Source organism: Ixodes scapularis, unplaced genomic scaffold (genome assembly GCF_016920785.2).
Source record: "Ixodes scapularis isolate PalLabHiFi unplaced genomic scaffold, ASM1692078v2 PGA_scaffold11__112_contigs__length_91849675, whole genome shotgun sequence".
In the NCBI taxonomy this organism is placed as follows: Eukaryota; Metazoa; Arthropoda; class Arachnida; order Ixodida; family Ixodidae; genus Ixodes; species Ixodes scapularis.
The window spans coordinates 27,565,401-27,590,856 of record NW_024609837.1 but is presented as its reverse complement, the minus strand read 5'-3'; the positions used below and the strand labels follow the sequence as shown (position 1 = coordinate 27,590,856).

Genomic DNA, 25,456 nt, shown 5'->3' with positions numbered 1-25,456 from the left:
CCGATATGTCTGAAATTCATGTCAAGGGATACAAGTCAAAGATCAGGAAATAAAATATTACGAAATGTATGTACATTAAGTTACAAACTTGGGGCTTTTTTGCGTGATGCTTTTTATTTCATCATAGCGCTACTAACGTTTAGTTAATCTTGAGAGTGGTAAGATAAAACATTACGGGTGTGAATTATAAGCTTTATAGCGATATCATGCACAGGCTTTGATGTGGTATTAAAACAATTATGTTACGTCAAATTGTTAAGTTTTATTTTTCAAAAACGGATGTTCAAGGAAGTTCGCAAAAAAACTAGTTGCGGCAGCAGGTCTAGCATCTCCAAGTCGTTTTGCTATTCCGTTTTTTTTATTTTATTTATTTTTGCCTTTTCTTTTTTGACGTATTCTATTCTTTTTCACAAATATAATTGGGGTTTCTGAGAATTTTGGAAGGCAGCGTCCAGCGCCGTTTTAAATGCACCTTCCGTTATTAATTTTTGAAATAGAAGTCGGTAGGTTCTTGTAAACTTTGTCGGGCTGTTTTCGTCAAGACTGTAACTCGAAGGTGTAGTAGTCGATGCACCATTCTTCAATCCGGTTACCATCATAGCAAACGTCACGTTCGAGAGGGTGATTAGTTTTACTTTCGCAGGTCGGTTATCTGAAAGTACAAAGTCTTAATCACATCATGTCTCATATTTTAACTGGTCAGAAATTAGTAATTGAGACCCCATAAACGTTGTCATAAAACTGCAGATTATCAGCAAGCAACAAATATTTAAATACGCATTTAAGCATAATTTAGATACTAAAGAATTTTCATATTTTCCTTACTCTTAACATGTATATTTTGATTCAGACTGCACACCACATTTGTCCAAACCTTAAATATTTTATATCGTTTCTTATTATTTACTTTTTATTTGTTTTCAATGACTATAACATAACTTGCCTCTAAATGGTAAGCTTAACTATTAGGAAGTCAATAAAGACGCCTAAAGCAGTAGCGCTGGTATTCAAGGCATAAACATTACTTCTGTACTTGAAAAATCACCAAACAAGTAACATTCATTTCCCTGTAATTCAGCTTCAAACCACCTTATGTTCACGAGCAGAAGTTTCATTAGGAGCATAAAATACGAGGGGGGACCCAAAATTAGCCAGAATGAATTTCTGCAGGGCTGGCCCATGGCCTCAGAGATGTTTCGCGCGTTCTGCTCCGGTTTATTCAAACGCTCGGCCGCCCAGCGGAAAAATTGAGCCAGCCAGTTCTGTGGATTTCCGCATGCTTCGCATATAGTATAACCAAACCAGAAACTGAGACAAAATCGCGTGAAAGCACGCTGTCAAGTCTGAGCAAGCGGCCTGAAGCTTGCATTTTCATTGTTCTCATAATCAGAATAGAGACAGGTAAGTTAATCTTTGTTTATCCTTAATTTTTATTTGCTGCTACGGTCTTTTCGTTGTTTCGCTGGATGATGTTTCAGAAAGCAAGATTTAGTGCGAATCTACATTTGTCCTGCGGATACTGTCAGGGTCAGAGGGACAGGCACAGAAATATTTTTTGTCGTCATGAATGACAATACCTTTCTTAACTTTATTTACGTGCACAGAGATTTGCTCTACACCTTTCGCGCTTTGAAAAGATGGGCCTCCCAATTTCGATCAACTTCTTTCTTGCCAAAAGTTTGGGCGCTGTGGACAGAGGCGAGTCATTTCGCCATGCTCCTAAGTTCCGTAGACCGATGATAATTGTGATGATAATATTTTATTGTATCCTTTGGCTTGGTGGCGAGCCCCACAGTAACAGTTTTTACCGGCGAACGTTTGATTTGAAGAACTTTCCTCATCCACAAAACTTAATGCTTTTAGGATCTTTTTCATACGGGCGAACAGAAAAAAAAGTCACACGGGGCGAGGTCCGGTGAAGGGCGCCGGCGGGGGGAGGGGGGAGGAACGGTGTCTTGTTATTTGTGTTAAAAAAATTGCTGCACCGACAGGACAGTGTGCTCGTACATTGTCGTGATGGAATCACGACTTCCGCCTTCTCCACTAATTGGGGTGTTTCTGCCTCGCCGTGTTGCGCAAGCGTCACAAATCTCCCAGATAAAATACCTGATTAACAGCTTCACCTAAGGACCAAACTCGGAGTGATCGATGCCTGAATTTTGTCGATGTTTTCATTAGGTTAGGAGGTTGAGGGTCGCCCTGAACGGAGTTGGTCGTCGATCAATAATTCACCGGCCTCGAAGCGAGAAACAACTAGTAAACCTCCAATATTTTCATTGCATTTTCTTTAAAAGCTGTCTGAAGCGTTACAAGAGTTTCCACTGCCGTACCCCCCCCCCCCCCCCTTACACAATCACATACACACACCCCAAAAAAGCAGCATTTTGCGGCCACACGTATTTCGTCAAATCAGACATTGCAAAAAGAGGAGTGGTTTGAAGCGCTTGGAGAAAAAAAAATCACAACCTGCCACCAGAACTTTAGCAGATGACGCAAGTCGGCAAACTGGCTCCAACACAGCCGTGTACAGAGAGAGTCTGGCCAATGAAAGGAGCTGGCGGGAGCCGGGGTGGAGCGGCGAAAGCGGCGGCGCCGCCAGATCCGCATATTCCCACCGTGATTAAGTTGCGAAGTAAGAATGTGCTGGGATGATCTTAAAGGATTCGCATAGCGCGGCATGTATTCACCGATGTTTGTTTCCAAACAAGCTCGCTGACATCAGCTATCGGGGGACCCCTGCGCGCTTCCGGTTTTTCCGTTCTTTTCCTCCTGTCTCGCATCTTTTTGCTATTTGTACTACGTTTTACAACGCGTGCAGGCTCTTGCGTACGTACTACAGGTACTTCTCCCCAGGAAAATCTTCTTACCCGATCACTGTGTGCTGCTGATGAACACATAAATACAGTACCGGAAGTATACTGGGGCACCGAATACTCTGGCGCCTTCGTAGTACCAACTCCCGCCGAATGCTGTGAATGTTTTTGTTTCTGTATGATGCTAGAAGTACATGAATGTATAATTGATGGCTGGAAAAGGGGGGTTTTAAGGTGTTGAGTACGTTTACTGAGCCAGGAAGGGTGACAATAACGAGAAAATTTTTCTGAAATATGAGGCGCAACAGCGAATGTGAAGTGCGCGTTCGGAGTTTGGGTCAAAATTCCCACGGAGCTGAATCCTCATTTTTTATCGTCCACTCCGTCGTGGCCGCGGCAGCGGTCGCCGCCACGAGTGCAGTCAAAAGAAAAATTCAGTTCGTTCTGAGTCGCGCCGTGACGACAACGTCACGTGTGTAGCCATTTCAGTTACGAAGTCACAAATTTTAACTCTACACTGTTAGCAAAGATGTCAGGCGATAAAAGACCAGCAATTGGTTGGCCGGCGAGGATGCAACCTCCAACGGCGAGAATGCAGCCTTCTACGCCATGTCAGCTTAGGGGTGAACAGAATATAGGGGTGGCAGGAATGGAGGGCCTTAGCTGTGGTGTCGTTGCAGACTGCCTGCGCTTTGGTACGGTTGTAAAAATAACAATGAGAGGGAAGCGTTCAAGTCAGGGGTTTATCTGAAATTCTCACTCTGTTGGAAGAATGGTGGGTCATAAATTTCTAGGAAGCTAGAAATTTCTGACATCCCAAATATACTTACTCTTTCAGATGGGGGCTAGTGCCTTACTTGAACCCTATGTAAGAAATTCTGGAGGACTCCTCTCTAAACGTCGTGCAAATAAGAACCTCTGCTGCTGTTCACACTTTTAGACTCATTCGGAGGAGCTAGGGGCTGGATGAAGTCTGGGGGGACGGGGGGTTTAAATTACTCATTTAGGTTGTGACTCGACCAGGTCATCACATCAATTTAGTAAGTTCTTCCACTATTCCTTCTGCGTTTACAAAATGCATTTCCGATTATACTCGTGGACAACTTTCTGGCTATGCAGTCAAAGGTAGAGCGCGCGCGCCGCGCACCTTGAGCGCCGATTAAAGCCGCGCGCACGGCTTCAATTGGCATTCAGTGTGCGCGAGCGCATGCGCTCTACCTTTGGCTGCAAAGCCACAGAAAGCTGTCCGCGAGTATAGAGGTCACAAGGCTTAGTTTCGTTCATGTGAGGGTCGATAAACGACTTCATCAACAGCACTAGCTCGTCAAGTACGACGCTGATGCGGAAGTCGGTGACCTCGTTTTTAATTACCACCGTATGAGGGAGCAATCTCGTGCGAGCTTCAACAGGTCGAGTACGTCACTGGGGATGTAGGCAAGACGGGGCACACTGTTTAAACGCTTGCAGTATCCACGAGTGGTACCAGGAAAACGACGTCAACAGAGAAGGAGCTCGCAATTCCGCATAATGCAGTGCCCCGGGCCCGTGAATCTCCAAAGTTCGGGGTGGTGGCGGTATGAAAAGAAAGAAACGCATCAGCGCCTTAGCAGGGATCACGAATAACAACGGTCACAAACTCCCAAGCCTCACCGCTCCAACCGATAACGACACGACATACGATATCAAACTGCATCAAACGCACCAAAAGTGAAGGCGTCTGCTCCAGTACGCGCACTGCAACTAGCGGAAGTGAAGTGTTGGACGGATGTCCTTTACAAGATTATATATAAAAGATGCTTTGCGCAAGGATCATTTCCATTTATTATTAAATACATAATAATAAAATCCCAAATTTTTTTTTTTTTATTTTTATCTGATTCAAGCTAGTCGGACTGCTCATAGCACTGGTCAAGTAAGAAAATAACAAAAAATTTGAAATTTTTCTTGACCGGTTTAATATTTATTGTTAATGCATCTCTATTTTTCGCTACCTACTAACGTTATAGATTTCGACTACATACATTTTAAATGCGAACAGTTCTTCCACACGGTTTTCCTTTGCGCCGTGTTTTGCGTTTTATTGTATAAATCTGTAACGACAGGCGACCAAAGATCTCACCCGCACAAGTCAAGCTTATATGCGCCGCGGGGAGAAAGCATCTCGAGCAGCAAGTGTCGGGCGCAGTGCCTTTGTAGTGTTTGTGCATATGTCTATGTCGGTGCTGTGTAATATGTGGTGCTCGTGTGGTCTGCGATGTATGTAGGGTCACTGTCATCTCGTGATTTTTCGCAGCGCTCTAAAAGATTCCTTTTTTTTTTTTTTCATATGCTGCTAGAAATTTCAATTGGTGGCGGAAGTTACAGCCCGATTTCAAATATTTTGCTCGAGTTATTTATTCATGTAAGTTCGGCATTGGTTTGTCTGCCTAGCAGTTGTACTGTAGCTACCCAACGTCGCTACGCCTAGGTGGCACCAGTCGTCGCACGCGAAGTGCACGCAGCTGGTAGAGAGAGAGAGCGGAGAGAGTAACGCGCAGCTGTTGGAGAGAGGGAAGGAGGAGAGTTGCGCATGCGTAGTGTGAGTGCGGACTACGACGCCGCGGGACATGGACCCGAGCAAGAGATGCTCCGCATCTAAAAACGTGTTGCTATAATTCTCCCTCCTCTTGTCTTAGAGTGTGCAGTCACAACCTGTGACACGAGGAGCTCGACGCTGTCTGCAGTACACGCGGCTGGAGCTAGGACCTCGGGTTTCTGGACAACATGCTGGCAGTGGCGAGGCACTTGCCAGGAACATACTTCACTGTGAACTGGTAGCTCACCACTCGGATTCGGAACCGCTGGACATGGTGAGGCATGAAGTCGGCGGAGCCCAGCAACTAGACCAGGGGTTGGTGGTCGGTTTTGACAAAAAAGCTCAGATTGTGCAGAAGATTTTTGAACGTCTGGATGGCCCACAGGGCTCCCAGCGATTCCTTCTCGATTTGGCTGTACCCCTGTTCGGCAGTAGCCAGTGACCGCGACGTAAAGGCAACTAACTGCTCGTCGCTCACCAGATGTTTCTCCCGCAGAAGGACGGCGCCCAGGCCGTACGAGCCTGCAGAAACGGTTGCTAGATACTCTGGGTTCTATCGAGCCACGCAGGAGCTGGATGCCACCATCCTGTTTAGCGAGTCGAAGGCTGAAGCTTGACCGGTCCCGCAGGTCCAGATCGTTTCCTTGTTTAGGACGAGCCTGATTGGCGTTGTGGCGGCGGACAAGCTCAGCAAGAAATGTCCGATGTGGTTCAGTATTTCCAGGAGGCGCCGCTCGCCTGGCACGTCTTTGGAAATTGCATACCTGTGATGTCATGGGACCCTGTCGGGGTTTGGTGCTATGCTGTTGGTACTCAGTACCACACCAAGGAACTTGAGGAACGACACCCCGAGGTGGCACTTGGAGGAGTTCGGCGAAATGCCCGCTTGCAGCAGTCTCTCGAGGGCAACTTGGAGTCTGCTTTCGGGTTTAGACTGGTCTCTGCCATACACCAGGATGTCGTCTACGATGTTGACGCATACTTTAATTCCTTCGAGAATCACTGACATCGGGCTCTGGAACACCTCTGGGGCCTAAGTAATTCCGAAGGGCAGGCAGCGATAATAGAATCGCCCGAGGGTGTTATGAACGTCATGTACTCCTGGCCATTTCGGAGGAACGTACTTGGTGAAACCCAGACATTGCGCCCAGTTTTGAGAAGACGGTAGCGCTTCCCAGCAACCCGAACGCCTGGTCGACGGTCGGCATCATATGCTGCTCACGCAAGATGACCTGGTTCAGCTTGGTTAAGTCGACGCGCAGTCGATCCCGCTCGCTTGGGAGCCCCGGCAAGGCCGGCGCACCACGCCGTAGGAGTCTCGACCACCAACCACTAAGAAACGCCGCTGTTTGAACACAAGGACACGTCTCCTTTCCTCAATATTTCAAAGCTGTTCAACCTTCTTTTCCGAGAGAACTCAATGTGCAGCTAGCATGGGATTGCAGGCAGACGACAGCGATCTTGACCATAGTACGATCAAGGTTACGGTCTAGATCAACGTCACAACATGACTCTCCACAGGTTGATCGACTGTACCATAGTCGCACAAACGGTTCCCTAAAACACTGAAATTTGAAATAGAATAGCAACCAGGAAGCATATGTCATCTTGCTGTGAAATACAGGGAGACCTGAGCGACCAGTCGCGTCTTCGTTCACAACCAGTCCCAGGATAGACAGCACTGTTTTAGCGATACTGGTGATACACATAGACACGAACCAAGATGATCGTCAGATGATCGTCGGTTGATACTCGGACACATGGCAACATCGGCGACTGTTCGCATAGTTGTCCATGACCACTTTCACAACAGACAGCAGTGCCCGAGCATGTTGTTTATGCGCGGAGAAACAAAAACAGGGCGATCAACGGTTGACGCACTTGGCAATAATGCAGTACATTAGGCGCACAGACAAATAATCGTCAAGGAAGTCGCATCTATGCGGATTTCGCAGTCTCATTTGACACGGACAGGCAGCGGCTCTCGAGTCTTGGATGTACTCGTATCATCAAGCTTTCAACTGCTCGAACCGCTCGCATGCTATAGCATGCAAGCTAATGACTGATGACTCTGAACAAGAACCGCCTTCGATCTGTCATGACGGGCATGACATACTGAGATGTGCTAAAGACGGAAACGAGTGCGATGGCACCGGATATCGGAAGCTTGACCGCAAGCCGTAGTGTGCAGCATGTCGCAGTAGGTGCGGCCCTGCACGGCTTTTAATAAACAATTTTGGACCGGCTAATTTTTTAATTGTGCACCTCTGGTCTAGCCCTCCCCAGTAGATAAGAGTATTGGCAGGAGTCGTATCCTCGCTCCTAACGCACGTTTCCATAAGTTCCCAGAGAGCCGCCAGGTAACGCAGTGTATATCAAAAACAACATATTCCGCCATTCGCATTTCATCATTATCCCGATAGTATCTTGTACTTGGATATGCAAAGGGAACAAAATAACATTGAGGGCAAAATATGTAGAGCAAGAAACAACAATAATAAGGGGGCTCCTCTTAAATCCTCTCAAGCCTACTAGACAGACTGGTCTTCGACGAGTTGGGATCTGCGAATTGGCCCATGAAAGAGTGTCCTATTTTAAATGTTGTCTATGGACAAATTGCCCTTTGACCAACTGGCTTTCAACAAGTTGGCCGGATACCACGACAGACAGGCATGAGCGCCCGCAGAAATATTCCCGGAAGGAGGAGAGGGGCTGGACAAGTAGAGAAGACCCTCTTGCTTTTTTGCGTCTTTCCCAGAAGTAGAACTCTATGACTTCCTCCCACCTTCCTTGCACCCACACCTCCGGGCGCCCTTGCATACATGGGACGTCAGAGAACCTTCGCGCCTTCGTTCACAACAGTAGCACTGCCATCTGCAGCTTCGGAAACACAAAATTATTGTAATGGTCGGTTGACACGATAAGGAGTAATAAGAACGAACAGGCACCCATACACACAGAGAACGTCGGCGACCGTTCGCGTCTTCACAACAGCAACATGGCCATCTGCAGCTCCGGAAACAGAATTAAAGTGATGGTCGGTTGGAAAACGGAAAGGGGTATGACAACACCGAACGTTGCACGGAAGGCGCGCAGATAAACCACACATCACAGTCGCTGCACAACGGTCGCGAGAACAAGGGACCTCAAATAGCCACAACTCGCTCACAGTCCTCGTAGCGTCGCAGCGTTTATAGCCTTTGCATCGTTGGTTGCAGTGATCGCAGCCAGTGTCAGGGCCCGGTAGTCGAGGCAGCCGAGGCACGATATGTGGCCGAAGTGGGCGAGGCCCGAAGCCCGTTGCTATCGCAGCTGATCGCAGCCGCCATCCAAGCCCAGTGTGCGTAGCAGTGTCGGCATCGTTTCGACGCGTAGCTGTTTATGACGGATGTTTTTACTCTTTTTCTTTATGAATGTCGAAAACGCTACGGCAAAAGAAACGACTGAAGGACCGAGCTCGTCGTCTTAGCCTCTGCGTAAACGGCCTATAGGCCGTTTACGCAGAGGCAAAAAGTTTGAATCTATAGATTCAAACTTTTTGCCTAAATCCTGTTTATCAAACAGTGTGCTGATGAAGTTTGTAGCAATGGCATTTGTATAGCTTTCGTGGACGTCAGTGGATAACAAGGTTATTAATTTTTTTTTTCCATCGGTCTCTGCTTGTTTATTTTCGTATTAATAACTTAAAAAAAAAAAAAACTTAACGAAACAAAAAACACTCCGCTCCTCCCAGGGATCGAGCTTTCGCCTACTTCGTCGGTAGTGCGATGTTCTATCTCTGCGCCAACTGAACAAGGAGAAACGTGACCTGTTCATTTCTTCTTAACTTCCGTTCCTTCCTTCTCTGGGGAACGCGTCCACGGGTGATCGCGGTGTGGGATGGGTTTTCACCCATGATGGTCGACACGTTCGGCGATGCCAGGAGCCGAACCCAGCCGTCTGGTCGCCGTTGGCGGACTGGCTGCGCTGCGGTCTGGGTGGTCGATCATACCAGCGGCAAGAAGAAGCCTCATATTACTGAGACCCGATAGGCATGAAGTAATCAGCCATCGACGCCGCGTCTCGTCTAATCTAAGACCTGTTTCACTGCGCCTCACCGACCGAATCAAAATCAACATGGCGGTCGCCGTGTCGGTGGCGATGCGTGCTTCCCAGGTCGGCTACAAGGCTATGCTTATAAGACCACATCAAAACACGTTTTTTTTTACAACCTCGCATAATTTTTGAACAAATTATCCATTACACAGCGTGTAAATTTATGCTAATTTGTGTAAATAACGTGTTAGAGCGCAGCTCTTAGGGGCCCGTTTCCGGCTTGAGCGGCGTCGGCGTCGCCGTCGGCGTAACCGCGCGGTGCATTATGGGTAAATTTTCCCGCTAAATCTAGCGGAAAAACTTCCCCGCTAAATCTAGCGGAAAAATTTCCCCGCTAAATCTAGCGGAAATATTTTCCTGCTAAATCTGGCGGGAAAAATTTTCCCGCTAAATCTAGCGGAAAAATTTCCCCGCTAAATCTAGCGGACAAATTTCTCCGCTAAATCTAGCGGAAAAATTTCCCCGCTAAATCTATCGGAAAAATTCCCCGTTACATCTAGCGGAAAAATTTTCCCGCTAAATCGAGCGGAAGAAATTCTCCGCTAAATCTAGTGGAAAAAATTCCGCGCTAAATCTAGCGGAAAATTTTCGCCGCTAGATTTAGCGGAAAAAATTCCCCGCTGTCTAGCGGAAAACTTTTCCCGTTAAACCTAGCGGAAAAAATTTCCCCGCTAAATATAGCGGAAAAAATTCCCTGCTAAATCTAGCGGAAAATTTTTTCTAAGGCGTCACGTGACCCCCCCCCCCCCCCGAGGTCACGCGAGCGACACCCCCCTCCCCGAGAAAAGGTGACCTTCAGTACCCTTCCACCCTCCTCCTCAAGAGCTGCGCTCCAATTCGGTGTTACAGGGAGTTGTAAACGGCTTTCATTTTTTTTTTACCCAAAATAATAACCAAATTCACGGGACTTGCTAAAAGTGAAGCATGCTGAAATAAAATACTTGAATACATCCTTACTTAGAAATTGTGATTGCAGGGTATTTGTTAAGCTCATAGCCTCCGCTAGGGGAATAGTTGTGGCTAGTAGTTGGTCCCAAGAGCTTTCAATTATCGTGTCCAAGGTCATTGAAACAATTTCAGTCAATGAGGTGCACGTATTTTCTCCCTATTTTTACCAATTAATGACCAAACTTTCTACATAAACGGCTCTGAAAAAGGGTGCCGCTAAGCGCTGCTGGTGGTGGAAGCTGGTACTACGCACGGCCCGCCCTCCAGAAATTCATTCCGGTTACTTTTGGGTCCCCCCTCGTACAGCGGTTTATCTAAGCGCCTTACTTTAAACACAAAATTATACATACAAACAATATTCCAAGACTTGACGGCGGCAGTGGCAGCAGTTAATCTTCTCCCGTCAAATAGCTTTTTTTTTTTCACTATATTGACTGCAAGGTTGCTGTTTTGGAAGACATGCCTTCTAAGTTCTTTCTCGTTGTAGTTTTTTTTATGTCAACCTTATTTTATTCATATAAAATCAAATCTGACTCAATACATTAATTTTTTTCCGAAGATATTAAATACTTCCATAAAATCTTCAAAATAATAGCCAAGGCTTCGCTAAATACATATTGTTGTGTTCCCTGTGTAAGCGAAGATAACTGTTACGACTGCTTAATGTTGCCATCATGTTAAAACACATGAGACTGGGTGTGAAAAAACCTTGAAAGAACCGCACTTTTATTGTAACCTTCGGCATTTTGTAAACGTCGCATGGCTTTTCAGCAACCAGATACATTTTTATTAAGCGGAAACTTTTGTCGTGGTTAGCTTAATGATGCGATTGTGTCAAAAACACTACAACTAATGATACATCTGAGATATCTTGCATCCATCACTTTTTACTAGACTCCGGAGAGAAGGATTACTGGTGACGCAGAACGCACCCTAAAGTCGCTTATGAGTGCAGATACATCAACATGTCTAAAACTCCATAGGTCTTGACTTTGGAACGCTCTCATATAGATACACGAAGTTACTCTGGCCAAAACAAGCTCATGAGTAAACTTGTATGCGCAAACTCAAAAAACGAACACGAAGCCGTGGGGGACCCAACGAGCTTGAGTTGGGGGGACCGCAAACGTGACTTCTTGCAACCCCGAACGCACGAAAATAAGATTCATTTACATACATGCCCCCTGCTGTTCGCGTAGAAAATACCATTCTAACTCTTCCCTTTTTATCATTCATATGTCGACAATACTTTGTTGACAACAGAGGTCATAAATATAAAAACAATGATTGTTGTTTTTAAAATATGTCATTAATAAAAGGACAAGTGGTTAGGTTGTGAGTGAAGGAAATACAGGGGACTGATAATAAAAATAAAATAAATTATAAGGTACTCTTTCTCAAAACAATCCTTGGTAGTCTACACATTTTTTTTTTTCGCGATGCTCCTGTACTTTTTCCACATTATCGTTTACTACATTACCAACCCCTTCTTCCATGTGTTATGATAACTGTTAGTATAATTATCTGGATATCCATGAAGGTTCGTCTTTTGACGAAACGACGGTTTCTCGTGTGAAGCCTCTAGGAAAAGTTTCTTCCATCGTCCACTGTGATTATATCCTATTTTCTCACTGGAATAATCGTAAAGTTTTGCATTGCATTAAATCGAAAGCCATTTTCCGTATTTTGTGTTTCTAATTTAATACATTCAGTACATGGTGCCGACGTCACAACACACCGCATACCTAACTTCGTATCTTTGCACGATTATTGTTCGATTGCAAATACTTTTTAATCAATCACTTACCTTTAGGCCAAGACAAAAATAGGTTACCTGTGGCATTAATGAGAAGTATACACCTACTCCCGTCATTACTAGTTTTAGGGAGTGTTGCCGTCAAACCTCGAAATTCTACTTTGCAGTTTATGGTAGTTTTGCCTTTTCTTATCATAACATTGCATTTTCCTGTGCGATTAAATAAGGTTCCAAGGCCTGAAATTGTTCCAAGAGAAAATTCGTGGATAACAGTGGGGTTTGGTGAGTCATCCAAAAATATTTCCTCGTTGCGAAACATTACTGGTTTGGTATCCGGAATATTTTTCTCGATATTGGAGTACGCCAAATTGATTATTTTGTCAACATAGTCGTCAATGGTCATTTTTTCGGTGGTGCCATCTGCGAAATGTGTAAGGTATACATTTCGGTTAGTATATGCAGCATGCCTAAAGTATAAACATGCTGTAATCAAAAGAAAAGTAGAGAACGCCAACATTGGTGAATTTATGTCTGCAAAAACATAATTCCCCCAAAACTTCTATCAAATCATGACATAAATACCTGTATTACTGTGTGCTTTCTTTGCGAATAAAAATACCCGAAAATCAATAAGGTTGTCTTAAACGTGTAAGCACAAGGTATTGAGCTGTTAAAATTTAAAAACGAAACGGAAGAATCATAAGTTTGCGGAAACAATAATCACCTGCGATTACGTTTAACAAACAAGACAGAAACGTGCGGTAAATTAAGTATTTATCGTTAAAATTCTAAAGCAAAATAACCATCAAGACGCTGTTGTTCTTGTCAAAACGGAAAGTACACATATATTTTAAGACAAGAAAACAGTGACCCGCACCTGAAATGTAGCTCAACCCGAGCCCATATATGCGACTGGTATACCGCTGATAAAAATCTGCCTCTTCCGCGTTGATCTTATTTTAATCATGAAAAGCAGTGGCAACTGCCAACATCCGTTTTGCTTATGGGAGATTCACCCGCGATTTGTTTGTAGCCTTTCTCTCATAGATTGCGCAGAATTTTTTCGGAAAAAGCTTGTTGCATGCTTCCAGCTGCCCATGCACATCGGCGCGCGGGGTTGGCTCGGGCCACGGGCTGTTTGCCGCCGATCTACGGGCTAGATTATGTTCACCAAAATTGTCGTGTATATGTTTATACAGCCGGAAGTTAGTCCGCCTCAGTGGGTGCCTGGTGTCATAGCTGTAGACGAGCAATTTAACCAGTGCGGTACAACCGCTAACCTGGGGTTTTTAACGTGCATCACGCAGTAGTGATACACGACCGCACGCCGGTACGATGCTCATCCAGATCCAAAAAGGGCAGGGATTGAACTTAGGATCCCTGCGTTCTGCAGCGTGAGCTTTCGCTCCACGTGCTCCGAGCTGGTGTGCGCTAGCCCAGTCTGCCATCGATCCACCAACGACGTTGGCCTCTATGTCGCAATCCTCGACTTTGAGCAAATCTCCAGCCTGTGCGGACTACGGATCATTCGTTTCGTTAAAGGAGCTGTGCAACAATTTCAGTGCTTTTCTTAAATAATTTGGGAGTTGGTGTCTTAGCCTTTCAGAAATAAAGAAAAAAACGTTTTTGCCCGCATGTCTTAGTTTTTATTTTAAAAATGGACAAAGATTGAGGTTTTCGGCACCTCTCAGCTCCTTCACCATCTTCCGAGTCACGTGCGCTGTGACGTAAATGGGGGACGCGCGGCGTTCCGGTGAAGTTCTCTCTCTAGAGCCATCAGTAGCCTCGTTTACATGAAAGCGACTTCAACGCATCGACTCCACTCGTTCTTCGAACGAAGCCGACGCGGCAACGTTTACGTGAATGCGCACCAAGCCCTACACGAAGGTGGCGCCACGCCGTGTCAAAGCTCGAAGTTATGCACTTCCGGAACCAGCCGCACCACGTTTTAATAATAATAATAATTGGTTTATTTAATGTGCCCAAAAACAACCACGCGGGTCTTCATATTGGCGCACACAAAACAAAAGAAGAAGCACAGCACACGCACAGCTTAAAATGTGCAAATTAGCATGACAACAAATACGTCGCACACTTCACACAAAATGTAATAGTATCAACTTTTAACTAGACTTCCCAAGTTCCGGCGAAAAACTACGAGATCTGTGAAGATGTCCAAGTTAGACGATGCGATTGTATTAAATGAAATTTGCATACGGGACAGTGGTGAGAGTTTAGACATAAATTTAGTATAAAAGACAGTAAAATTTCTGGTAACGCGACAAGGAACATGAAAATCGACAGAATTTTCTGGTGCATCGCACGCGGAGGCCTTTCGACGCATTCAGTGAACGTAAAGGTCGTGCCCGCTGTCTTCGGTGCTGCGGAAGAAGTTGCGGGACGGAAGAAACATCCAAACCCAACCGTTTAGGGCTCCAGGCCGGGTCGGTTTTTGTTATACATAATGACACAGCGCTCTTTTCTGTCCGGTGTGTTTTTTCCCTTTTTGTCCTTTTGCGCTCTGTATTTGTCATTATGCTACAAGCTTCCTTACGAGCTGTTCAAAAGGTCGGTGAAGCGACACGGCGCGGTGCAGAGGTGCCGAAGTTTCCGCAAACCAGGCGGAGTAGCGATCAAGTTGTGTAACAAGTCACTAATACTTGGGCTATCTTTATTATTCCCCGGGAAGGGTAGGTCGATCGATTGCCTCATAGTGCATTATAAGCTAAGGCAGTAAATACAAGCTGTTCTTGTCCAGCAAGACGACTTTCGTGCTGTATGCGGGGCTTGCGAGGCATCAGGGGGCGGCGCTAGTGGAAAGAACAGCCGGAACACCGCCGCATTAGCGGCGGTCGCGGCCATGGCGGCCGCGCACCGGAAATACCAGCGAGCAAAGTAGCTCCGTCTGCTGCCCTGTGTTCCCTTCAGAGCCGTCAGTCGGTCGCTCCACCACCGAGACCAGAAACTTTGAGTCTCAAATTTGTGAGCACTTGCTATTTGTCAGGGAAAGGGCTATTAGATAATGCGACGCTGTCAGATTGGCACGCCATGGCTCGCTACCCGCGCCCACCAGGGAGGCAGACGTCACTTTTGAACGGGACTTCTGTTGCTCCCTTGGGTTATAATTTCGGTATCTCCATTTTTTTTACGTACAGACATTTACCCGAAAATAATGGGGAGCCGAGTTTAGTTATCTGATTTTTTAACAAGAGCTATGGCGTATTTCGCGAACGGCAAACAATCCTCTCATTTTAACGTGCCGGCTAGGGCGAACATTTTAAAGAGACGTTAATACGCTTCAAGTACGTACATTAATAATATCACTACTATGCTCGTTTCCACCTTGAAAACCGCAGTGAAAATGCCTGGCTCCCTGTGGAGCATTACTCATTTTCCCCTTTACGTAGAAAATTAAGATATATGTAGGTTCATTCTTCATTAGACATATGTAGGGTCCCGTGTTTTCGTTGTTCATTTTTTTTTTTTTCTTTCGAATTTGGGGATTTTTTTTTTTTTTTCTGGGGGGGGGGGGGGGGGTATTATTTCTGTAAATTCTGTGTTTTTTTTGTGTAGATTGGTTTAAGTTGTAACCAATTCACACAAAAAACACCGAATAGGTGGGAAACAACTCGTAAAAAAATACCCCACAATTTGAAAAAAAAAAATCTGAAAACACGGAATTTTAGATAAAATGTTATCTTATCAAAACTTACACGTATCAAATGTCAAAGGTACCGCTTCTTCCTCCGACAACCAAATCTTGTAAGAACTACTTCGCGCGGCATATGAACAATGCGTAAAACTTACTTTTTTTCACTGAGGTGAAAACGAGTATAGTGGCCTGACGTCTCCCAAGATAAATGGCATTATTCCGCTATAATCACTTTTCTGACGACCTATTTTATTCATTGTTTTTTATTCAGTTTTCGGGGAAACGATTGTAGATATGTTTCACAAAAAGTCCGACAATATTTGCTAAAACTAAACACCACACAGAAAGAAAAAATATTATAACCTATAGGTTTCTGCTGAAGGTCCGGCTCATTTTAAATAATGAAGTTCTTTCGTACACGTTTGCAACTAACTTCGCAATATTTAACAAACTAAGGTTTAGGCGTTATCTAAAACCCCTAAGTAAGCTCGTTTTGGAAATATCTGAGGGATCTTTGCGCTGCGCCCAGTCGCTTGAGTGATATGTTTTTATTGTTTTTATTTTTACTGACCACGTCAAAAGCGGTCATTTGCCGCAAGAAAAACAATTTCAATAGGTATCAAAGCCAAGGTTTTTATGGTGCTTTAGAAGTCTAAATTCTTGAACTTTAGTCTGACAAATAAGCCAGTTCTGGAGCTACATCCTCCAAGCACTTATTTAATTTGCGTAACAAACATTTTGAAACACTTGTTTGAATTTTCGAAACAACGTTCACGTTCTTGTGTATCACGCGCGTACCTCAAGCTGCCGCAACAGGCCGAAGGTCTCACATAGTGTCGAATTATGACCGCTCTTTATTCTATATTTCCTTCAAAGTCCAATTAAAAATGTCCCAAAACCATTCTAACATGAATACACTCTTGCGTAATGTTTCCTGGACCTCCATCCCGAGTCTCCAAAAAGCAACAATGACACAAACACGCAAGGTCTCAAACGCAGCCTCGGGGTTTAGTTGTGTCTAGTATTCACCACCAGTTCGTTTGTGCCCTGACTTTCTGTTTATGATTTCTGTTGGCTTACAAAGTTAACAACAACAAAATTCCTATCACTGACTGTTTGCCCAAAAAGTAAAATGGGCAAACGAGCAGGCGCTGAATAAAAGGGCAAAAGAGCATGATATATCAGTGATTCCGGCACCGTCAGGACACTTGGCGTGTATTCTCAGAGGTGAATTTGCAAGCCAGGGCTGGACAGAGCGAAGAAGCTAGGAAAGCATAAAAACAGAACTGAAAAAAGAGTTTAGACTAATATCAAATTTGCTAGCAAAATGAAATGCATCAGCCCTTTGGCTTTACAGGTATCGCACAAGAAATTGGAAAGCGTCATCATGAACAACAAATATATTGCCGCGTGCAAGATCGAGAAGATACGCTTCTCCGTTCGTCTAGAAGATTCGCGTACACACTTACCCCGAGCGTAAACGATAAGGAGGCCAGAATGACCTTGCCTAGTCGGTCCGCCCTAGCTCTTTCCCGCACATTGCTAAGTCGAATATTCGAAATGAGGAGCATAGTAGACAAAGAGCCGGGCGCCGTATTGCTGATTCATTTGCTGATTCACTCTCGCGATAGCCGGCTGTTACGCCGAAGCAGCGCCGCTTGCTGCTGCCGCCGTCGACGCTCGCTGCTGCTTTCTCGGCGTGTGTTCTTGTCTTCTGCTGAGGAGCTGTTAAGGGTTAGTTTTCCCAGGATCGTGTTCCCCGCAAAGAAGTGTCGACACAAAACTCAGGTTGCCGCCGTCGCTCGTAGATGGTGGTAGCTGTCCAGAGTGTTGTATTTGCCGGTTGTCCGCTTGTCACCGTCGCTCATAGATGGCGCAACCTTCCAAGCCTGTCCACTCTGGCTTGCCGACTTGCGGCCGGCCATTACTTCATTCCCGCCATAGTACAGCTTCGCTGGTCTTCCTTCCTCACCAGAGAGGAAAGGCTAAAAGGTTTTTTTTTGGTTTTTTTTTCGTTCCTGCCACAAGTTCGCCCCCATTAAATCGTTAGTTCTTTCCGTTTTCGCCTGCTTTATCATCTGTCATTTGTGACTATATGTTTGTGTTTTTCACATGAAGGTTCAAGTCCTAGTAGCGCACTGATAGTCTTATTTCTTCGACATCTTGTAAATCCTGAGATGCGGAACGATAAAAAAAAAACGGACGAACACAACAAAATCTTGAGATTTCGTTCTGTTCGTCCGTTTTTTTTTTTTTTTATCGTTCCCCATCTCAGGGTTTACAAGATGTCGATTAATTACCAGCTCACCTGCACTCTATCACTGCTTATTTTTTGTCCTTGTTCAGTGGCGCTTTCAGTATTCTTTAATGCGCCATGCCTGTCTCTCAATGTTAGCAGGAATATTGTCATCTGCGCTCCATGAAAAATTCGTATATCCAGTCACCACACTTGTCTTAAAATATGCACTTTATGCAGAAAATTACTAGAAATTCTAAATACCGTTTTGAGTAATTATGTTATTTTTCCAGATAATATATACCGCAATAACATTTTGTCTGGTAACTTATTAATCGCTTCAGTCAAGTTCTGAATAAAATGCAAGAATGATTTGTGTCTTCTGTTTTTTGTTTCGTCTTTTATTGTATCTAAACATAGCTCAAACGTAAATTAACATGTACAAGTGGACAATTGAACAGAATGCGAGCATCAATCAAGTGATCAAATCTCGTATTATAACTGAATGACTAAAATGTATATATTTCCTATAAAAATGGCAAACAAAAACACTTACACACGGCGCTGACCACAAAAAGAAGTTTTAACGTAAACCACAGAACTCCATATGTACTCATATCACTTGTCATCTGCATCAAATGGAAAGCAAAAAAAAAAAGGAAAACAATTTAATCAAGCAAGCATATCAATCTAAAAAGAGTACCAATGCTTTGAATACTTGAATTGAATAACTTACAATTAAATAATTTAAACAATTGAATAACTTATAAATTAAAAACGCTCGCAACAAAACGAGTAGACGTCCAAGTATTCCGTGCCTGGAGTAGTGGCAAAATTACATACCTAAGTCAACGTGAAAAAACCTCACATTTGTCGAAAACTTACATTTCCAACAACTACAGGTGTCTAAAAAGCTTGTGCGTCGCCGCATTTGTTAGCTGACACAAACTAACATGATCCCCTTTCCTTTGTTATACAACGGATCTGGTGAATTTTGAAAGCAATTACGTCACAAGGTGGTTATTTATTTATTTATTTATTTATTTATTTATTTATTGATAGTAGTGTGTGTTCCTGAGAAGAAGAAAAAACATGTTTTTCGACCCGCGTGAATAAACTATGAATTTGAGGAAAGAAATTGAAACTGAGTAAGAATGCGACGCTAGCGGTTGAGATAGAACGCGAAAGCTTGAGAACTTCACGCTACCTGCATAAACAAAAAGTAAAAAAAAAAAATAAAAAAATGTTTCTATGACCCGACATCCATTAACACCCCCCCCCCTTTTTTCTCAAATATTTTTTTTGTGATTTTTTTTTTTTGCCAAGCGATTTAATATGGTGTCAGGAGACTGCCCAATAATATTTTGTTTCAGAGTCGCGTACATGTTTAATAAAGCCATAAAACTCAACTGCTCGAAACCGAAGCACGAGCACGGAAGCTCATGGCCGGAAATCACGCGGCTACACCCGACCGCGTTTTTTCTCTTCTTTTATTTTTCTGTTCGTTTTTTGGCGTGTGAATCAGACAACTATAACGCACTTGCGTGCACCGTTTGTCGCAACTATAAGAAAGTGTTAAAATAACAATAAACCTTTTAGTTTGCATACATTAAAGCCGAGGAAATCATCCGTGCAGAAAAAAAACAGCCTCAGTAACCAATTGGGTTTGCACCAATCGGTCAAATTAATGCAAACCCAATTGGTCAGTGACCAATTGGGTTTGCATAAAGAATATAAACTAAAATATGAACAAAAAATATAAATCTATGCTCATAGGAAGTATCTTCAACCTGGTTGTGCTCACTGATGTACACCTACCAAAAAAATTCAGCTTCCTCAAATCTGAAAAAAAAAGAAAACTAAAAAAAAAAAAAAACATTATTTGTGCTTGGTAAGATTCTTGAAGTAGCGAATATTACGGTTACGAAATGCTAACTCTGAATTTGTAATCTTTAAAATGATTTGAATATTTCAATATTATACACAGCAGTCTAGTATGGGCAACTGTCCCAAAAACAATACATAAAATTACGAGCCCTTTAGCGGAAGTTGTGATGTGTATCGCGCACCTAACCAATGGTCGCCTCCTTAATTTTTTTTTCTTTTTGAATTTTACAGGCACAACCATACGCGCGATTACTCAGTCACGTATGATATTGATTCGAAATATTTGACCTAAATGCAGGTATAATGCGAACCACTCAATGTATTCTCCCTTATGCCAGAAAGAGGGGTTATGATTGCCCGAAAATGACAAGAATAGAGGGCGAAAAAAAGAAACGGCTGAAAGAATGACTACAAGAGCGCTTCTCGGCTGGCTCGTTGGCCTTCAAGCCAATCTTTCAATTATTTTTTTTTTGTATATAAAAGTCCCCCTATGACCGCAGCATACAAACAAATATAGAATGAGAAAGCTTCATGTTCGTCCTCTTCCATTCAGCTCTGACTTTTCTCTCGCCCTAAACCGTTGTAATATTCGTGAGAATATTATCATAATTTCATAATAAGCCGACCACAAAATACGTGCGTTGTGCACTACATGCAGTCATGAGCAATCACTTAGTTCTAAGGCAGTAAACGACCGCGTCCAGCACATTTCGATTAAATTTATATTTCTATATCTTGATCATAAAATTATATGAAATTTATGTCCTGATACATCATTACAGTAACAGGTTCCCTCATACGTACACAGTATTCATTTTACCAATAATTGTTTGGAACATATGTCAAGATAAAATGGTCGTACTCTTCGAAGCTGCATTTTCTGCTGCTTTGAGGTAAACATACAGACAGTGGTAACCACTTACTCACCTGTTCCCCCGGCTTCCGTCTACGACAAATTAATACGCTTTATGTTTGAATATGCTGATTGCTGACTATTATACTACGTACGTTCTAACACAACGGTACGACAATATATTTTAGTACTTTGTTGCAGTTTTTATTTGTTGTTTACTCTTTGGAACAAATGTCTACGCAAAATAGACGTAGTACTTTTGACAGCTGTGGCTTGCCAGCAACTTTCGCTCTGAGAATTCCGCTGTTACGTCAGAAAAAAGATGCGCACAGCAAAACAGGAAGTGAGAGTCGTGCTGAATTTTTTGAAACAATGCGACAAATTGTTTTTGTTCCTTACGCTACCATCATCAAATTAAACTTGTCTTGGTCATTGTAATCAACCCGGGGAGCACATAATATGTTGTACATGCATTATGTGTCCATTATGATTAATTAGGCTTGGTAACGGGGAGCTCTGCGGGGTTTCAGAGGCGTTGCAGACACGACAGTCAGTTGCTCAGCGGGTTTATCAAAATGATCAAGATAAGTTTAACTTTACTCATGAGAGGATTGTGTGAGGAGTATGCTTTAACAAAATGTTTGCACGGGTTCTACAAATACGTTTCTAGGAAATGCACGTTACTCCGCGAAAATCTGATGGCATTGACGCCGACAGCTTTTGAGTAGTTGGAACTGCTGGAAGTGTAAAGCCTCAGGGTTTTCCCCTCTGAATTCGGAGGGATGACTTCCGCGATCTACAGTCGTGTAAACCCGTCCACGGAGCCGAGACAACCATCCGTGCTGTCTTGGCGAATCTGATATCTCGGTGTGTCGGCAGCACTCGCCATCGGCACCGCACAAAAGTGTGACAACATCGACGGCGCGATCCGGTTGTGTAGCTGAGTTAGTTTCTATTTGAATTCGTCTTGTGAGCTGACGAGCAGGATGAACCTTTTTCGGCACGTCCGCCATGGGGTACTAGTTTTCCCACAGTCTGACGAAGGGTATGCACCTGAAACGTCGCTTGCTTCCGTTCCCTTTCTTTTTGCGCGTCTTATCTCTCACGCTTCTAGTTTTGAGTCCTGTCGCACATGTTCTTCCGCCAAGCTGGAGATCGTTCGATTTATTCGTGCGATGTTAGTGAATCTTTTCTGCGTACTGTCTCAGCCTGCTGCCAAGAAAAACTGGGCCGGTTTTTGCTTGGGTTTGTTTTTTTCTACATCTAATATGCCAGGAGGCCCCTATGGTTACCTTAAAGAACTATAGTTGCATCGTGCCGATTTGTGGTAGCCCGCTGTTTTAATATTTACGGGAAGTGACACGAGAAACAAAATTGTATATAAGGATGTCTGCGATGTTGTTAATTTCAGTTCCCTTGCACAGAGCTTTGTAGTGTGAACGCCCCGGTAAGAACATCTTTAAGCGGGTTGGGAGGATGTTAGTGCCACCTGGAGTTAAGACCTTTTCCTTTGAACTACATACGAAAATTCTACCTGTTAAGATATGGATGGAGGACAGGGACCCGTTCGTCCCGTGCAATGTTCATTGTCTTTTTCTATAAAAAAAAAAAAAAAAAAACGGAAGCGATTGAACATGTCTTTTTGAAGCGTTGGGACGGCATATGTTTTTAGGACGTCTTACAATGTACCTTGAAGAAAGGCTTGGCACTAGACGCCTATGGGATTCGGTACCTGGCTTTAAAAAAGAAGGACGGCGCTCCGTTCGTTATGGTGCTGGGCTTGCACAGCATTTGGAGGACTCGGATAGCTCTGCGCCATAGCGACAGCAACGTGCGTGAGACCCGGCAGTGTTTTCGGAAGAGTGTTATTTTCTTATTTTAAGTGCACAGGGCCTAGCAGGTCGTTCCTGAGTTGCAGCGTGTCGAATTTTAACTCTGCAATGCTAGTCAAAGGCTAGAGTCAACCTTATAAGTGCATTTTGTCTTAGTTTGTACGGGTTTGGTTTTGTGTTTCTGTCTTGTCAGAAACCGGCAATAAAGAAAACTAAACGTGCGTGGCTGAGTTGACAACGCATAAGTGCTTGCCACACAGAAGAACCAGGTTCGAACGCCACTTGTCCCACATTTTTCTTCTGTAATTCTGCACTCTTCTTGCAACTTTCAGTCCATTCTCGACTTTTATTGAGTGTTTTGGCTGGGAACATTCTTGAGCGCACCACGCGTATAAAAGGAGCGGAACCACTCCGCTCCAAAACAGTGCCCCCCCGTCGTTGACGCAGGATGATGATACATTCTGTTTTAGTTTGTAAGCATAAAATCGCATCATAAAACGTTAATTTTCGGTTTAACAATCATTCCCTTGTTCTAATTAATGACAATATGGTCGAAGTAGAATGTGCTCTTTCATTAAAGTATTGAGGTTGTTCTTCTAAGGGTGCGTCGTTTTGAGTGCTTAGCCCTCTTTGATTGCGATGGAGCCCTTAAGGTAGCTGAAATAATCGCAAGATAAGGAGGTTTATCACATTCGATAGTCTATCTATAGGCTGGTGTGCTAAGTCGTGACGTCATACGCCCGCTGCTCTATTCTTCGGTACATTGTGATCTGCCCCGTGACGTTGTAGGACCACACGGGGAACTATAGGTTGTCGTTCGGGAGCCAGCGGTGCGCGCCGACGGTTGCCTGTTAATGAAGGCTTTCGGGAGTCATACCTGGTCCTGTTGTATGCACTCTCCTTCACCTCCTCTTTTGGCGCAAATAACAACTGTATGCCATTTGATTTTTTTTTTTTTTAACCGGGGTTGTCCAGCACGTGCTGGTCAAGTATGGCAGTACAGCATGCCGTTCCGATGTCGAAAGAGGATATAGGTTATATTTTGTGTTTTATCTACTCGCGAGCCAAAGCCCGAGTTACTAGGTATTTGCGGAGAGCTCTTGAATATGCTTGCTTTTTTATGTGTTCTGCAAACGTCTTGCAGCGCGCTTTTAACCTGAATTGACATGTGTTGTTTGTGCTTTCAATCAAAGCATAATTTTGTAGCGCCGAGCAAAAGCGTCGGGCTGTGGATCGCATGATTCCGGGTTTAATTCCCAGTGAGTAAATCTCGCGTAGCACTATTAATTATACCGCCTACTTATGACTACTTTGAATAATTACGGTTAAGAATGTTTTCCCTTCAATTTCTTATGCATTTCCTACTATGAGCTGTGTACGCTTTATACTGCCTTAGCCTGCGTGAAACGCTTTTTTTTTTGTCACATTTGTGACGTTTGTCGCGTGAAATCTAGCTCATGAACAGATTTTGTGTTAATTTGAAAAAATAGACTTTAGTCATCAAGGTAAATATTTCAATTGAGGACGTGGTAATTTCCTAATAGAATATTTGGTGACTAGGCACTCAAAGAGCCCAATTAAGCAAATGTTTAACAAGTAATATTTCACCTTCAATCCATCTCCGTTTTGTTTTGTTTTTTTAATTTTACATGCGGTGCAGATTCATAGCCATGGCGCCAAGAGCTGTTAACACTGTACCTGAAGCAAAATAAACAAAACCGAACAAGAGGTAGTGAATACTATTTGAAATGTTTATTTTGTGTTAGCTATAAAACTACCTTTTACATCTGCGGCCGTAAGACAGGAATAAGGAAGTGAAATATCCAGCTGGAAACAATCTGTTGAGAAGGAAAGAAGCTGGAAGTTCGGTCCAGCCTTGCTCATACGCTAGATTATTCATGTTTACCAAAAAAAAATCTATATTGAGTAAATCTATACGCTTTACAACTCCGTCCATTTCCATTTTCAAAAAACCAAATTCTTATGGCTATCCACGATCTCAATTTCATAATTTAAAGGGAAAGATGTGTGAATTAGAAGGATTAGAAAAGAAAAACACATATATAAATGAAGTCTGAAGACGTCAGCTTTTTTTACGAACTTTGGAAAGAGCTTAAGGATATGATAAGAAGACAAACAAAAAATTATATAGAGTGGATTTGTCCTCATAATTATTTCGAAAATTCAGCTTTTATTTGTGGTCGTAAAGGTTTGGATTCAGAAAACTAATTACTGTATTAATAGTTTCGTGCTCTTTCAGTTCAAAATGAAAACCATATTTTTTTATTGGAAATACATTGTTCACTTTCTTAGCTTATAACTTTATAACATAAAAAAATGAATTCGAACAATTTCACAAAAAAGAAAATTACGCGGTTTTGTACGGCAGTAAAGACATGAAAGTAATCTGTCACGTGTTCGAAAATCACACAATTTCAAATCTTTCGACAGGTTCCGTCATGTAAGAAACGAAAGATGAAAATCTTTATAAATTGCAGCAAGCATACTGTTTGTTTGTATAATAAAAGTATTCATTAATCTTGTTACTATATTGGTTTAGCTAAAAAGGACCACGTAAGAAAGACATAAAAGGAGCGCTGGCTTTTTAACATTTTCACTCGTTTAGTTTTACAAGCATCTGCGAGAAACATAGAATTTTAAACTCAAAATATAGACAAAATTTTTCGATTCATCCAAGACGTGAATTATGAAGAGTTCTGTTTTAGCTATACGATATTAAAGGTCTTGAACATAATTACGACTTGCGCAAAAAGTTGAATTCCGACTAAAAGAGACAACTAAATTACTT

The 25,456-nt window shown here is 43.2% G+C and overlaps 1 protein-coding gene across 1 annotated transcript; it reads right to left on the bottom strand.

The window, feature by feature from the left end:
* Positions 1-371: 371 nt before the first annotated feature.
* On the bottom strand, positions 372-18,699 carry LOC121835010. Its single transcript, XM_042288865.1, has 3 exons — positions 18,632-18,699; positions 12,239-12,424; positions 372-652 (listed from the first exon to the last, which is right to left on the bottom strand). Exons 1-3 carry the CDS (start codon positions 18,690-18,692, stop codon positions 408-410), a joined length of 492 nt encoding a protein of 163 aa, XP_042144799.1. The 5' UTR covers positions 18,693-18,699; the 3' UTR covers positions 372-407.
* Between the last annotated feature and the right edge of the window lie 6,757 nt (positions 18,700-25,456).

Excerpts from the sequence above, each read along its gene's own strand:
- LOC121835010 (XM_042288865.1), bottom strand. The coding sequence starts at position 18,692 with ATGAGTACATATGGAGTTCTGTGGTTTACGTTAAAACTTCTTTTTGTG. Across the intron at positions 12,425-18,631 it reads TTTTGTGGTCAGCGCCGTGT|GCCTTGGAACCTTATTTAAT; the intron begins GTAAGTGTTTTT and ends GAACAATTTCAG. Across the intron at positions 653-12,238 it reads ATTTTTGTCTTGGCCTAAAG|ATAACCGACCTGCGAAAGTA; the intron begins GTAAGTGATTGA and ends TTGTACTTTCAG.